This window comes from Sorex fumeus, unplaced genomic scaffold, assembly GCF_029834395.1.
Source record: "Sorex fumeus unplaced genomic scaffold, SorFum_2.1 ptg000051l, whole genome shotgun sequence".
NCBI classification, from domain to species: domain Eukaryota; kingdom Metazoa; phylum Chordata; class Mammalia; order Eulipotyphla; family Soricidae; genus Sorex; species Sorex fumeus.
In genome coordinates this window covers 38,614,395-38,630,601 of record NW_026606108.1, presented here as the reverse complement: position 1 = coordinate 38,630,601, position 16,207 = coordinate 38,614,395, and the positions used below count along the sequence as shown (strand labels likewise).

The 16,207-nt window shown below is 51.4% G+C and overlaps 1 protein-coding gene across 1 annotated transcript in view; it reads left to right on the top strand.

The window, feature by feature from the left end:
- The first annotated feature begins 1,047 nt into the window (after window positions 1-1,047).
- The window catches only part of SLC23A1 (solute carrier family 23 member 1), a 19,743-nt gene continuing 4,583 nt past the window's right edge, over window positions 1,048-16,207 (top strand). The window contains exons 1-14 of the mRNA XM_056124574.1: window positions 1,048-1,118; window positions 1,655-1,789; window positions 2,185-2,342; window positions 3,339-3,427; window positions 3,678-3,745; window positions 3,858-4,039; window positions 4,141-4,261; window positions 4,473-4,629; window positions 4,928-5,075; window positions 6,201-6,306; window positions 6,551-6,680; window positions 6,782-6,925; window positions 7,377-7,472; window positions 13,164-13,430. Of these exons, the coding sequence (XP_055980549.1) occupies window positions 1,083-1,118; window positions 1,655-1,789; window positions 2,185-2,342; window positions 3,339-3,427; window positions 3,678-3,745; window positions 3,858-4,039; window positions 4,141-4,261; window positions 4,473-4,629; window positions 4,928-5,075; window positions 6,201-6,306; window positions 6,551-6,680; window positions 6,782-6,925; window positions 7,377-7,472; window positions 13,164-13,411 (1,818 nt within the window). The 5' untranslated portion in view covers window positions 1,048-1,082 and the 3' untranslated portion in view covers window positions 13,412-13,430. The remainder of the gene's footprint in view (window positions 1,119-1,654; window positions 1,790-2,184; window positions 2,343-3,338; window positions 3,428-3,677; window positions 3,746-3,857; window positions 4,040-4,140; window positions 4,262-4,472; window positions 4,630-4,927; window positions 5,076-6,200; window positions 6,307-6,550; window positions 6,681-6,781; window positions 6,926-7,376; window positions 7,473-13,163; window positions 13,431-16,207) is intronic.

The window sequence follows — 16,207 nt, the reverse complement described above, 5'->3', positions numbered from 1 at the left end:
TTCCTGGACACTGTGTGTGAGTCCCTGATCCCTGCCAGGAGTGATCCCTGAGCACAGAGCCAGGAGTCAGCCCTAGCTCATTTGTGATGAGCTAGGATGTAACCCCCAAACAAATTAGAATTCCTTTTGCGTTGGGGTAGGGGATGCCGTATTTTCTGTGTCTGTATGTGTGATGCTGGGGATCAAACTGAAAGCCTCACACACTTAAGGCAGGACATGCTGTACTGCTGAATGACACCCCCCCACTTCCCACATCTGCATTTTGCATTGGCTCCCACAGTTAAGTCCTATTGCTGGGCCAGGCAGCTCTTTTTGTTAGAGACCCACATCACTTGCAGCAGCAGTGGGGCTAGGGAGTGGGGAATCCACTGCTTATCAGCTTTCTTTGTTGTTTTGTTTGGGGCCCACACCTGGGAGCTTGGGGGTACTCAATGCTGGGGATGGAGCCTGGGTCACTGAGCGCTCCCCGCCCTGCTTATGATATTGATTTACAGCATGAACTTGGGAGTCAGGGCCAAGTTGCATTTTAGAAATATTTTTCTAAAATGTGTGGCCTTTGGTCAGCTCATCCTCTGACTCTCTTTTCTCGGCTGTAGGAGGGTTTGGGGCGCCCAGAGGCCACACCCTAAACAGGAAACCTGGCTGGCTGGCGCACTCCTTGTTCTTCTGATGAGTGTGGTCATGACAATAACTGGAACTTGTTATTCGTCAAGGAGGGGAGCCCCATTCAGCATGTGACAGACCAAGAGCCTCTTGCCACTCCCCTTCCTCTCACCTCCCTCCCCTGGGGCTTGGTCATCATCCAAGACTGTCCTTCCCCCCCCCCCTCCCGCCCGTGGCAACCCAGTCAGGTGGCTGAGCCGCCTGTGCCAGGGAGGAAAGGTGGCAGTGCCCAGCGGCCTTTACCACGATGACCAGAGTTAATACCTTATCGCCACCCCGTGCTTTCGTAATCGGGGCCGTGGATCTGGTTACAGATTTACTTGGAACAATGTCTGATGTGCCGAGTAAAGTCCTCCTTGGCCTGCGCAAAGTTACCCCCTTTCTCCTCCTCAGGAACCGTTCACACCTGTGCCTCAAAGATGAGTGCCCAGGAGGACCCCGAGGACCGGACCCAGGTAAGGGGCTGGGGTGGGGAGGGGTATGGCGCGGACTGTCGGGGCAGCACAGGGGCAGGGGCAGGGGCAGCGGGACAGGGCCTCTCTCTGATGAACTTGATCGAGAGGAACTGTCCCAGCTGCTGCAGGGGGTCTGGGGTTGACACAGATCTTCAGCTTGGGGGCCACCCTGGGTGGGTGTGTGTGTAAGTGGGCCATCCCTGGTTGGTGCCCTCTCAAGTCCAGCCTCTGACAGGGTCTTCCTGGCATCAGGGGGCAGGAGCCAGTGCAGTGGGTACAGCTTGGCTTAAAGCAAAGTGAGGTGGGAGCCGGGTGCTGGAGCGGAGTGGGCTGAAGGGCAGGGGACAGCTGGGGCGATTACAGTCAGGAGAGGGGTAGGCTTGGGCTTACTCTCAGGCTGCCTGATGGCTTCAGTGCTGCTGGACGCTGCCCATCCCATCCTGTCAGGCTCAGCCCCTTTTCTCTGCTGCTATCCCCTGGACGCTGCCCATCCCATCCTGTCAGGCTCAGCCCCTTTTCTCTGCTGCTATCCCCAGCATGACACCTCCAGCCCAGCGGAGCCCCGTGCCAGGGACCCCCCGGTGGCCCTGCCCACAGAGCCCAAGTTTGACATGTTGTACAAGATCGAGGACGTCCCACCCTGGTACCTGTGCATCCTGCTCGGCTTCCAGGTGGGTTCCCCCAGGGGGCTCCCCAGCTCTACTCTGTCTGTGCCCCAGGATCCCAGCCCCTGCTTGGGTCATCAAAGTTGTCTGGGGTAACAGGAAGTGAAACTTGAGGTCAGCACAGTGACTGTCACCAAGGGAGGGTGGGAGGGAGCCTCTGGGGGCGTGTGCATGAGAGAGGATTAACCCATGAGCAGTGTGTGGGGCCTTTGGGGGAGCCTCTCCCCAACCAAGCCCCAAGCAAAACCTGAGGGGGCAGGTTAGTAACCTCCAGAGTGGGGAGTACTGGGCTGGCTGAGCTCATTGCTCCGGTGACTGGAGGCCAGACCCTGGGGCAGCCTGGGGACCTTTGGGGTCTGTTCCCTGAGCCCGGGGGCCCCTCTCGCCCTCTCCCCACCCAGCACTACCTGACATGCTTCAGTGGCACCATCGCAGTGCCCTTCCTCCTGGCTGAGGCGCTGTGTGTGGGCCGGGACCAGCACATGGTGAGTCAGCTCATCGGCACCATCTTCACCTGCGTGGGCATCACCACCCTCATCCAGACCACCCTGGGCATCCGGTGAGTGGCCCCACTCCACAGTGTCCCCTGCCTTCGGCACTGGGGGCAGGCCCTCTCTCTCACAGCACTCTTTTACTTTATTTTTATATATTTTTTGTTTCTTGTGGGGGGTAGGGGCACGCCTAGAGATGATCAGGGGTTACTCCTGACACTGCACTCCTGGCGGGCACAGGGGAACCATGTGGGATGGCAGGGATTGAACCCCACACCCAGGTTAGCTGCATGCAAGTCAAGCTCCTCACCCCCTGTACTCCTCACCTCCAGCCTCACTCTTTCACTTTAGTTCGGGGTCACAACCAGTAGTGCTCAGGGTACCATGTAGTGCCTGGGATGAATCCAGAAACACATGCTCAGCTCGTTGAACTCTTTAGGGCTCCCCCAGGACTCTCATGGGGTGAGAAAGACCCCCCCCCACACACACCCTGCTCCCTTCTCCTGCTGCTCTTACTCCTAGGTCAGCCTTAGGGTCAGGACTCCGGGGGCCTACCCTGGCTCCCCAATCGGGACTTGAGGATGACTGGGATTCAGGGTCTAGGCTGCACCCTCTGCCCCCCATTTCATTCCCTACTGGTGGCCCTCCCTGGGGGTCCTGCCCCTAAGGATCTCACCCCCATATTGGGCCTCCCATAAAAGGGTTGTGAGTGTGGCCAGGGTGGAGGAAGGTGGAAAGGGCTCCTATTTTCACTTCCTTGGGCCCCCAAAAGGTGAAGCGTCCTGCTTGGGGTTCCAGTGACTTTCCCCTTCTCCAGCCTCATCCTTCTGTGTCTCTGTCTCTGTGTCACCCTTATTATTATTTTTTGGTTCATACCCGGTGATGCTCATGGGTTATTCCTGGCTCTGTGCTCAGGAATCACCCTGGCGGGCTCGGGGGACCATATGGGGATGCTAGGAATTGAACCGGGGTGGGCTGTGTGCAAAAGCCCTACCCACTGTACTATCCCTACAGCCCCAGTCCTCGTGTCATCCTTAGTCCCAACCCCGTTCTGTCTCTTTCAGGCTGCCGCTGTTCCAGGCTAGTGCTTTTGCATTTCTGGTCCCAGCCAAAGCCATCCTGGCCCTGGAGAGATGGAAATGCCCTCCAGAAGGTGGGCATGCTTGTATGTCCACGTGGGAGAAGGGAGGCTCGGGAGCCTGTAGATTAGGGCAGCTGCAGCAGGGGTGGAAGGGGCCTGAGGCTGCTGGACTTGGGGCTGCTGCCTCCAAGCACGTGGTCCCTCAGAACAGGAGCTGGGAGGAGAACCAGACTCCATAATCTGAGCCTCCCATTTTTACTTCCTTGGGCCCCCAAAAGGTGAAGCGTCTGATCCCTGTCCCCATGTCCCCTTCTGTTCCCAGAGGAGATCTACGGGAACTGGACCCTGCCTCTAAACACCTCTCACATCTGGCACCCCCGCATGAGAGAGGTGGGTTCACCTGTGGGAATAGGCCACTACTGACTTGGAGGATCCCTGCAGGCTTTCATATAGAGGTCATGGCCTCTCCATAGAGACTTAACACCAACCTTTGCCTTTCCAGGTCCAGGGTGCAATCATAGTGTCCAGCATGGTGGAAGTGGTCATTGGACTGATGGGATTGCCTGGGGCCCTGCTGAGCTACATTGGGCCTCTCACGGTCACCCCCACTGTCTCCCTCATTGGCCTCTCTGTTTTCCAAGCTGCTGGTGACCGAGCTGGCTCACACTGGGGCATCTCTGCATGGTGAGTGAGTCCTGGGACTGCTCTACCCCACACTGCTTGCTCTTCCTGTCTCCCCGAGGCCATGGCCTTCCAGCCATCTCCTCCTTGTGCTCCGCCCCCAGCTCCATTCTCCTGATCGTCCTCTTCTCCCAGTACCTGCGCAACCTCACTTTACTGCTGCCTGTCTACCGCTTCGGCAAGGGCCTCACTGTTTTCCGAGTCCAGATATTCAAGATGTTTCCCGTGAGTTGCTGGCTGGGGCTGGGGCCAGGGCAGCAGCTAATCCCGTGTCTAGGGCCAAGGTCGGGGCAGGGGGTGTGGTCAAAGGTAGAGTTGAAGCAGAGATGGGAGGCCAGAGGAGCTTAGCTGAGGTATGAGGGCGAAGGCTGAGGGAGGCAGGGACTGTGGAGTCCAGAGGAGTCCTCCAGCGCAGCCCCTGCCCCCTGTCTCCCAGATCGTGCTGGCCATCATGACTGTGTGGCTGCTCTGCTACATCCTGACCCTGACAGACGTGCTGCCTGCAGATCCCACAGCCTACGGCTTCCAGGCACGGACAGACGCCCGTGGGGACATCATGACTATCGCGCCCTGGATCCGCATCCCCTACCCCTGTGAGCAGCCCCTCCTGGCCCCTCAGCCTCCGAGTCCACCTCAGGGATGCTGGGGGCAGAGGTACCGTCAGCTGCATGCTCAGTACCCAGCGGAGTGGCAGCGTTTGGTTCAAAAACTCCTTCCTGGTCCCTGACTATGGTAGATCTCAAATCAGCTCAGGCAGGGAAGTTGTACAACTCCTGGCCCCACTGGTAATCCCTCTTCCGCCCTCCCCTGTTCCCACCTCCTAAGAACTGCCCTGCCCACTCCTGACCCACCAGGGGCGCTGCACCCATTTTCTGTCTCCCCCGAACCCAGGTCAGTGGGGTCTTCCCACGGTGACCGCAGCTGCTGTTCTGGGAATGTTCAGTGCCACACTCGCAGGCATCATTGAGTCCATTGGAGATTACTATGCCTGTGCGCGCCTGGCCGGAGCACCGCCCCCTCCAGTTCATGCTATCAACAGGTATGCCGGCTGGCTTCCAGGCACTGAGGTCAGGGCTGAGCACCCAGAGGTATGCTCGGGCCTTGTTCTTAAGGAAGGGGTGCGAGGAGTGGAGGAGATGAGGTCTGGGGGCAAGGGCAGCAGGAGCCTCCTGGGCCAGCTTGTCCTGCAGTGCTTTTTTCTTTGTGTGTGTGTGTGTGTGTGTGTTTTGCTGCACCTATTGGTGTGTGGGGGCTACTCTGACTCTGTGTAGGGGGTCATTCCTCATGGTGTAGGGCCATACAGTCCCAGTCATTACACCTTGGATTCTTGTGAGCAAAGCACTTGTTTATCCCACTGAACTCTCTGGCCCAAAGTATTTTTTTATTATATATATTTTTCTATTTTTGAGGGGAGTCACACCCAGTGATGCTCAGGGGCTACTCCTGGCTTTGCACTCAGGAGCTCTTCTTTGTGGTGGTCAGGGGACCAAATGGGATGCCTGGTTTTAACCTGGGTTGGCGTGCAAGGCAAATGCCCTACCTGCTACACTATTGCTCCCCCTGGCTTTAAAAAAAGTTATATTTAATTTTTTATTATATTTAATGGTACTTTTACCTCTTCCCTTTTTGGTGGAGGAGGAGGGTTTAGGGTATATCCCTAGGTGCTCAGGGGCTACTCCTGGGGAGGTGATCTGTGGAGTCTGGAATTCCAAAAAGCAAACAGCAAACAGCATAAGCAGGGGCCCTGGGGCCTATCTCCTGCTTTTCTGTGTTTTTGCTTTTTTTTTTTAGGGGGGGGGATCCATACCCAACAATACTCAGGTATTACTCCTGATGGGGCCCAGGGACCATTTGGAATGCTAGGCATGGAACCCAGATCAGTGGTGTGCAGACAAGCACCCTACCTACTGTACTATCTCTCTGGTCTTTGCATTTCTACAATCCATGCCTTTCAGACAGCTACTATTGGGACCCCCCATTTTACAGATGAGGAAACTAAGCCCAGAGTCATCCAGGGGACAGGATGAGTGCTTGGACCTGGGCTCCTCCTGGCTTGGAATGGGGAGACTACCATCAGAGTCAGTTGCAACAGATAATAGTTCCCTCTAACCCCAGCTGAGCTGCCAGGCTGGACCCCGCCTCCCCACTCGTGCTGTCCTTCCAGGGGTATCTTCACAGAAGGCATCTGCTGCATTATAGCAGGGATTCTGGGCACTGGCAATGGATCCACCTCCTCCAGCCCCAACATCGGCGTCCTGGGGATTACCAAGGTGCCAGCAGCGCCCTCTGCCTAATGCCCCGCTCTGTTTCCCTGTGCTGCCGGCCTTGCCCCCAACCCGTCCCCGCTTCAGCCTAGCTCCACTCCGCCTTTTAAGCGCCCCCTTTCCACACGCCTGTGCCATGCCCAGGCCCATTTGGACCTGTTCTTACAACAGACCCGGCTCCTGTGCCAACTAACATGACCCAGCACCACTCCCCTCCCTACACCCTGAGCCCCGCCCCTGTCCCTTGCAGGTGGGCAGTCGGCGCGTGGTGCAGTATGGTGCAGGTATCATGCTGATTTTGGGCACCATTGGCAAGTTTACTGCCCTCTTTGCCTCACTCCCTGACCCCATCCTGGGAGGCATGTTCTGCACCCTGTTTGGTGAGTGTCGCCAGGTGGGTCTGGAGGGACAAGGTGTGGCCCCGGAGCGCTGGAGCCCGCCAGGCCACTCCACCCCTCCAGCCCTTCTCCTGTGCCCTTAGGCATGATCACGGCTGTGGGACTGTCCAATCTGCAGTTCGTGGACATGAACTCTTCCCGCAACCTCTTTGTGCTCGGATTCTCCATGTTCTTCGGGCTCACCCTACCCAACTACCTGGACTCCAACCCTGGTGCCATCAACACAGGTGCCTCCGATAGTTTACAGATGGGAGCAGGGGGTGGCCCATCAAAGGCTGCTCAGCTCTCAGCTCAATCCAGCTCTGCAAGTCTAGACGCGGAGCAGCTGCTAAGGCCAATTAGCAGCTGTCCTTTAAGACTCCTCCTTCCTATGAACAGGCCTTGAGCTTCCCATATGCTCTTAAGCCTTTCACAGCACAATTCTACTATTGTCTCCAGGCCCGGGAGTGAAGACTGTGAGGCTGAGGGTATATGATTAGTTCCAAGACAATTGGCCGTGACTGGCAAATTGGATTTTCAGTTCAGGGATGGGCAAGGGAGAGGGTGAGACAGACTTGAAAGTTGGGGGTTTTCTCTTGCACCAGGAAGTTAGCAGGCTGCACACCAGTGGGAGAAAGTCCCTGAACTCTGCTCCCCAGATGGGCCGTGATACCCACTGACCCTTGATCTACTCCCCAGGCATTCCTGAAGTCGACCAGATACTAACTGTGCTACTGACCACGGAGATGTTCGTGGGTGGATGCCTTGCTTTCATCCTGGATAACACGGTGCCAGGTATGGGTCCACTGTGGGCAGGGAGCCCAGAGCATGGCAAGACACATAAAGCATTTCACAGATGGTCCCAGGACAGGAGCTACGACCAGACTGTATGAACCAGGTCCTGGGGACCAGGCAAGAACAGATATGCTGGTGGCCTCTAACTACATAGAAGCATCTGCGTTTTAGGTCTTGGTTCTTGCTCTTTCCAGATGCCACCAACGTAGTGAGGTTCTTTTAATGTTTCCTTAGAGCAGGACAGAGTATTTGGAAAGATTATGTTGGTGACACCCAAATATTACATTCATTTGTCATGTTGGCTACAAGATGTGCCCCTAACATCTCTTTGGTAGCAGGCCTACTGGCAGGGATTGTGGGTACTTCATACCCAAGAACCCCTACAACCCTACTGACCCACATAGAAAAGCTAAATGGTTGTTCTGACACTTGAGAACACTTACTATGGGCCAGAACACTGGAAACAGGACTGGGGGGGGGGGGGGGGAACGGGGGGCGGAGGAAAGGGTTTTTCTAGCACTTGTAGGGATTTGATTTTGAGACATGTAGCATTTACACTTTGGCTGGATGAGGGGGTAGTACCTGAGAAAGGAAGCAGCCGCCACAATGCCCAATGAACCCCGGGAACAGGAAGGCATCCAAGTGAGCAGCTGAAGCTTCTTTATGATTTGGGGATTCATATGGATGTTTACAAGAGTTTCAGAACAGTTAGAGTTCCTCGCAACCTGGTAACAATCAGCAGTTAATCCTGCCGGAGATCCCTGTTACCATGCAGACTCTTCCACTGCCTTTCAATGTGCATTGATAAATCTGAAACTGAAGGGCTAAATCACTTGCCCACTGTCATGCAGCCTGGCAACCCCAAGTGGCTGGTTTGAATCTAGTCCTTAACCATGGAGCCTCACAGCTGCTTTCTGTAAATTGGGCACTTTGCTAATGGGTCATTATGCATTTGCTCTTTACCCATGTCAGTCCAACTATCAGGGGCAGTTGATTTAATATTTTAATGGGTAAAAGGTGGAAGTTTTTTGTTTGTTTGTTTTTGAGCCATACCTGGTGGTGCTCAGAAACTACTTGTGTGGGGGCTGGAGGATAGCACAGTAGATAGGGCCTTTGCCTTGCACATGGTTGATCCGGGTTCGATTCCCAGCATCCCATATGGTCCCCCAAGCATTGCTAGGAGTAATTCCTGAGTGCAGAGCCAGCAGTAACCCCTGTGCATCGCCGGGTGTGACCAAAAAGAAAAACAAAACAAAACAAAACAAAACAAAAGACAAACTACTCATGTCTATGCTCAGGAGTGAACCCTGGGGACTCTCATGTAGTACTGGGGATCAAACCAGGGTCAGCAGCAAATGCCTTAAGCCCTGTACTCTAGTTCTTTATTTCTAGTGGCACTTACTTTTATGACCCTGGGCTGCACAATTATGCAGGGGGTGGGGTGCAGATATGTTTCAAGGAACTCCTGTTGCAAGATGGGAAACAAAACTTAGATAAAGCAGTTCATCATCAGTTGAACAGTCAGTTCAATCTGACAGTTGAACGAGCCTGTGCTGGAGTCATCTGTGGGGCTTGCTGGGTGAGGTGTCAGAGAATGCAAGGAGCTTGGAGAGGCAGAGGGATGCAGAGGGCAGACTGGCCTGCACAGCAAGGGAGTTTGGTGATCTTAGACAGTGCCCGTGGTGGCCAGCTGCCACACACAGCCCCTCAAACCACCACACAAACCACCTGTGCTTTGTGCAGCGGGCTCAGTTCAAAAACAACCTCCTGAGCCAACTTTTTTTTTTGCTTTTTGCTTTTTGGGTCACACCCAGTGATGCTCAGGGGTTGCTCCTGGCTCTGCACTCCGGAATTACTCCTGGCAGTGCTTGGGGGACCATATAGGATGTTGGAATTGAACCCGGGTCGGCCGCATGCAAGGCAAACGCCCTACCTGCTGTGCTATTACTCCAGCCCCCCCCCCCTTTTTTTAAATGTAGGAGTACTGCTATTTATTCAGTCACTGATTACCTGATTGAATTGTGCATGAACTCCACCTTACTTTTTTTTTTCCATTTTTTATAATTTTATTTATTGAATCACCGTGAGGCCAGTTACAAAGCTTTCGGGTCTAAGTCTCGATCATACAATGAAACACCCATACCTTCACCAGTGCCCATTCTCCACCCCCAACAACCCCAGTATACCCCTATCCCACACCCTCTCCCTACCTGTGGGGCAGATGATTTCCACATTACTCTCTCTCTACTTTGATCACATTCAATATTTTGACACCAGACCCACCATTATTATTTGAGATTTTACCCCAACACTCAGATCTGCTGAAAAGGCAACAGTAGACAATTTGTTTTCTATTGGTGTTATATTTTCATATGATGTCGTGTGGCTGCAGTAGTGGCTGCGCGATTTTGAAATTCTGAAATTTTAACACTTAAATATGGAGGGATTTCTGCCCAAACCTCCTAGGTTCCGAGATTTGCTCCTGAGTCTCTGGGATCATGGCCGTTAAGCAGCTTGATCAGGAGCTAGAGAGTCTGTTCGTGGGCAATGAATTGGGGTCTTGTTGGGGTGGGGAGGACAGGACCGGCTCCACCCCCATCCCGTGAGGCCCAAAATGTCTCGTCACTGCGGGCCCAAACCTGACTGTCCAGTGGCCTCTGGAGGATAGCGGCCATGAGGCTGCCCAGGGGGAACAGGCCAAGGCACAAAACCTATTCCCACCTGCGTTGGCCCAGCCCCAGTAACTTACTGCAGGAACCGGATGCATTTCTGCCAAAAGCCGCTGGGTTTTGAGATTTGTTTCTGAGTCTCTGGGATCATGGCCATTAAGCAGTTCAATCAGGAACCAGAGAGGCCATGCCTCCGGTTATATAGTTGAGCCGGAGGTAGGTTGTGGGTGTGTTTCCCACATACCTAACTTTTGGCCGTTTACTTTCTTGGTAAACTTTGCCCCAAGTTTTTGGGGTCTGGCCAAAGGCACAGCAGCAATTTTGGGGTATCTGGAAGTCTGAAGGCGCCATCAGGCTGCTGATGCACTCACCTCACAGGTACAGATTGACCTGCTGGCAGCACCATACCCCCACTGAGCCAACTTTCTGAGGACCCAATCCTCCTCTCACTGACCTCCAAGATTTTGGGATCTATTTGGTTTGCACAACTGTGATTTACGAAAAATATAATTTTGGTCATTTAGATGATCAGAATGTTTTTCTCGTGTTTATTTCATCTTCATCCACAAGTCTTGGCTCAGATTCCCAATACCTTGGGATTTCCTAAATGTTAAGAGAGATAAAGTGGGGGCCAGACAGAATACAGTGGTAAGGTGTTCACCTTGCACGTGGCCAACCCAAGTTGAATCCCTGGCACCACATGATTTCTTAAGTCCCATATGTGGGACTCAGTCTCAGGAGTGAACCTGAGCACAGAGCTAGGAGTAAGCCCTGAGCACTACCAGGTGTGCCCCCAAAACACACAGAAAAGAAAAATGTGTCTATAGTTACTGACTTTTGGATGGGGGGGGGGCAATCATGTGATGAAGTTGGTTCCTCCAGTCCCAACCCCTCTGATCTGTGGAGAAGAAAAATGGGAGAGAATGTTAATCCTCAGTCAGGGAAGGCTAGTGATTTAATCAAACCCACCTAAATAATAACGAAGTTCCCTTAAAAGCCCCAGAGGTGCCAGAGATAGTTGAGAGGGTAAGGAACTTGCATGGAGTGGCTTCAGTGACCAATCCTGGTTTGATCCTCGGCACCATCTAGTCCCCTGAGGCTGTTACTTGTGAGCAGAGCCAAGAAGAGTCCCTGCTGGGCGTGTTCCCTACAAACTTGGGTGAAAGATGGAGAGGTACGGGTGGGCTTCCGAGTGGGTGATAACAGCAATTCTGAAGGCATGATGGAAACTCAACATCTTTGCCCATACATCTTCCCACCGGACTCTCCCTGAACATCCTTTAAATACATTAATGACCTAGTGAGTAAATAGATTTCCTGAGCTTCATTAGCAAACTAAAAAACCCTGAGGATGAATCATGGGATAATCTTACTTAGAACTGAGGGTTCGGCGCATTTGCTGCCTGAGTCCATGTGCTGCTTGTGCCCACGTGGCCGAGCACATGTGGTTCCCGAGCACGTGTGTCGCCCGCATCTCCCCTCTTGAGATGTGTACTTTCGTGCTTTCGTGTCTAACTTTACTCTCTCACTCTCTCTCCCTCCCTCCATACCTAAAAATCCTCCAAATAAAATCTATTTACTTCAAAAAAAAAAGAACTGAGGGTTCATGGGGTCGAAGAAATAGTACTGTGGATAGGCAATTTGCCTTGCACGCGGCTGACCCGGGTTCAACCCTCAAGATACCATATGGTTCCCCGAGAATCACCCGGAGTAATTTTTGAATGCTAAGTCAGGAGTAATCCCTGAACACCACTGGGTGTGGCACCTGCTCCCCACCAAAAATAAGTACAGATGGGACTTATTACCAGAGACTGAATTAGAGGGTGGTGAGCTTGGGAGACCAATGTGGTGGCAGGAACTGAACCAAGGTCCCTGCGTGCAGAGCATGTGCTCCAGTATTTAGTCATCTCCCCAGGCCAAAAGACTCGACTCTCATGGAAGAGATTGGATACTGTCTCTTGGGTATCCACAGTGAGTTGAATTATCAGACATCCTCCTTGCTGGTGTACTAGAATTTTGTTATAGGACAATATCCCCACAACTCTGTTGGAAGATTGGTCTCTAGGGTACCCTGTAACTTCTCAGTTCTTGGAATTCTAAGCCTTGGTGGCCCAGCATGAGAAAACCTCACTTGTTTCTAGACTTACTGTCAGCTGTCAACCCCAGCTCCCTTGTGAAGACCTCAGTGATCTCAGGAAGATGCCTGCTACGGGAAAATCCCCCTCATTAGTCTCCTGTGTATCCCTACCATCAATTTTACTTAGCTGGATAGAGGTATTATAAAACAAGCTTATTATATTAGTACTGTTTCAAAATATACTTCCCTGTTCCCCCCAGAGCAAAGTCTGGATATTTGATGATCTCATGGACTCAAGTCTCATATTCAGATGGATATTTACAATAAATTTTGCTTCTCCATAAAATTTTAATAGTGCCTAAATATCTTCCAGTTATTTTTTGGGTCACAGCCAGTGCTGAGGCAATTAATCCTAGATCTGTGGGATAGTTGCCCCTGGAAGTGCTCAAGGCACTGTGAGGTGCCAGTTTAGAATTTGTGCCTCCTGCATGCAAAGTATGTGCTCCAGCCCTCTTACAGGTTTGTTTAGGATTTATTCCTGGCTCTATATTTGGGGATCACTCCCGGCAGTGTTCAGGTGATCATATGGGCTGCCAGGGATTGAACCTGGGTTGGTTGCATGTGAGGCAAGTGCCCTCCCCGCTGGACTACTGCTCTACCCCACCCCCCAGTGTTTTAAAGAAAAGAGGAAAAAAGAAACTAATCAGAGAGCCCTGCATTATGAAGATACACAGTAAATACTAATGGTTATATCAATACCATGAAGGTTCCCTAGAACAGTGACTATATTAGGGGTTGAGAAATCATTGAAGGTGCAATTTTGGGCCAGAATATACTTGTGAATTAAGAGATTCGATTCCAGAGGTTTGCCTTAGTCTGGGTTATGAGAAAGGGAGCTGGGAAAAGGCTGCTGGCCCTCACAAGTGACACAGTGTCCTCTTTCAGGAAGCCCAGAGGAACGGGGGCTGATCCAGTGGAAGGCTGGAGCCCATGCCAACAGCGAGACGTCTGCCAGCCTTAAGAGCTATGACTTCCCCTTTGGAATGAGCATGGTGAAAAGGACTGACTTTCTGAAATACATTCCTATCTGCCCAGTCTTCAGAGGATTTCCTTCAAGGTCAAAAAACCAACTTTCAGTACCAATAGACACTTCAGAAAATACAGACCCTGGATCTGTATGCACGAAGGTCTGAAATACTACTCCCATGAAAGGTAGGATACTGATAGTCTGTTTCGCATGAGGGTTGAGAATCATAAAGTTAAGAGAAACCAAATCAGTGTCCTCAACAGGAAGAGAGACCGGGTAAAAAGTCATTATATGGATTTTTCGGTGAAATTCTTAAGCCTTTTTGTAGTAGTGGGGATTGAACACAGGGCTTTATAAGGCCGTATCAGAGCTACACCCCCATCCATTAGGCATTTGTAATGAGAAGAACTTAGTAATGGGTCTGGGCCACTGTCGTAAGAAGGCCAAAATAGTGCCATTTTCATCTTCTGGGTAGAAACTAGGTCAGCTGGAACCCACGAATCAGCTTCATCTTCTCCAGTATGCTAAACAAATATGCTTTAATGATATGAAAAAGTCAGAGTCTGGCAAACTCCCTGTGGCGTACCCAATATGCCAAATACCAGTAACAATGATGGGTCTCATTCTCCTAAAGAGCCTTGAATATAATCTCAGGGCTAGGATGAAGGAGACGTTACTGGGGCCTGCTCGAGGCAATCAACGAATAACAGGATGATTTGTGATTTTGTGATTTGTGATATGAAAAAGGAAATACCTGGGGCTGGAGTGGTAGGGTGTTTGCCTTGCAAGTGGCTGACCCAGGTTTGATTCCCAGTATCTCTGATGGTCCTCAAGCACCACTAGGAGTTTTGAATGCAGAGCCAGGAATAAGCCCTGAGCATTGATAAGCCCTGACCACCCCCCCCCCCCGCAAAAAAAAAAGAAAGAAAAAGGAAACAAAGGAATATCAAATTGGGGCAGAAGAGAGTATGGTACAGGAATTAAGGTGCTTGCCTTGTACGTGGCTGACTCTGGTTCAAATATCTGGCACCAGATGCGGTCCCTCGAGCACTAACAGGAGTGATCCCTGAACATAGAACTAGAAGTGAGTCTTGATCATCACCAGGCATGGCCAAAACAAACCCCCCTCCCATCCCCTAAATTAACCAAATTGTACGTGAATAGAAAAGATCTTTTAAGTTGCCTAGTTTCTATAGTGAATCCAGTTAAAAGGACTGAAGTGCTACTCTAAATGCCAGGACAGGCCCTGAATGGGGGATGACATTTGTCCCAAGGGTTTTAAAATGGAGTGGCTCATGTTCTGAAACTTTCCACCTACCTCTACCTGTAATGCCATGTAGAAGGCCTGGCTTCCTAGTTAAGTATCAAAGCATTTCAATATGTTCTCTCAGAGTTTGAACAAAACGAGAGGTCAGCTTAGATGGCTCCTTCATAATATTAACAGCAGCAACCTCTTACTTTCTACGTGCCAGAGACAGAAAATACTGTCATTATTCCCATTTTAAGAGGAAGAGGAAAACTTCGGTAAAAGGTTAAGTGCTTGCCCATGAAATTGGATTAGCAGACAAGAGCTCTGGGTAGTCTTTCCTCTGAACTGTGAGGTTATACTGCCTCTTAAGTCTGTAAATCGGCAGTATGTGGAAAGGAACTCAGCTGTTTCTGCTGAAGCTCTGAGGGAAAGTCTCTTTAAGGCCCGCAGATTGGGAGCCGGCTGTACCATCTGTGGTACTGACAATAGATGGAACTGACTCCATCAAAGTTTCAGAGAGTCAAGTAGTTATCATTTCTGCTCCATCTTCCTAAAAAACCCACTTTTTGAGGGCTGGAATGGTAGTACAGTGCCTTGCATGTGGCCAACTTAGGTTCAATCCCTGACACCTCATATGGTCCTCAGAGCCTGCCAGGAGTGATCTCTGAGTGCAGAGCCAGGAATAAGCCCTGAGTACCACCAGGTATGGCCACCAGGTATACACCAGCACCACCAAAAAAAAAAAGTACAACTTTTGTTTGTTTAGGTATTTATACTAAATACTGGTACTCAAACCAAAGGATCCGTCCTCCTTAGCCAAGGGAAAGTATTTGATAGAAGAGACAATATGGCCTTTTAAATCTGGCATCCAAAAGCTCAAGCAAAGTAAAGGAGATAAAGAGAGGGCCTGGAATGAGTGACAATGAGCGGGGCACTTGCCTTGCATGCAGCTGACCTGGATTTGGATCCCCAACACCCCATATGGCCCCCTGAACCCCGCCAGGAGAGATCCCTGAGTAGTCAGAAGCCCTAAGCACTGCTGGGTGCAAAAAAAAAAGGGGGGGGGGGCTGGAAGGGGCCAGAGCAATAGTATAGTGGGTAGGGCATTTGCCTTGCATGCGGCCGACCTGGGTTCAATCCCCGGCATCCCATATGGTCCCCCAAGCACCGCCACAAGTGATTCCTGAGTGCAGAGCCAGGAGCAACCCCTAGCATCGTTGGGTGTGACCCAAAAGCAAAAAAAAAAAAAAAAGGGGGGGGGGAATGGAGCAATAGTACAGAATAGTACAGTCTTGCACATGGCTGATCATTTTGACCCCCAGGATCCCTGAGCCCTTCCAGGTGTGGCCCCAACCCCCAAAAATTAAGACGAAGATATTTTTAATAATTAGTATGGTTAAGAGGCAGAATTATATGTGGAATCAGGAAACTGTCAGTTGACAGCCCATCCCAAATAAAGATTAGTCACCTATAAACAAGCTTGCCGGCCTGAGCGATCGCACAGTGGATAGGGTGCCTGTCTCCATCCCTGGCACCAGATACGGTCCTCAGGGCCCAGTCAGGAATGATCCCTGAGCAGAGAGCGACAAATAAGCCCTCTAAAAAAAAAACAAACAAAAACTCACATCCCCCCATACACACACACAAAACAGGAGGTGCAGGTGAATCGAAATAGCAAATCAGCCCAATTAGAATATATGCTTGTCAGTAGCT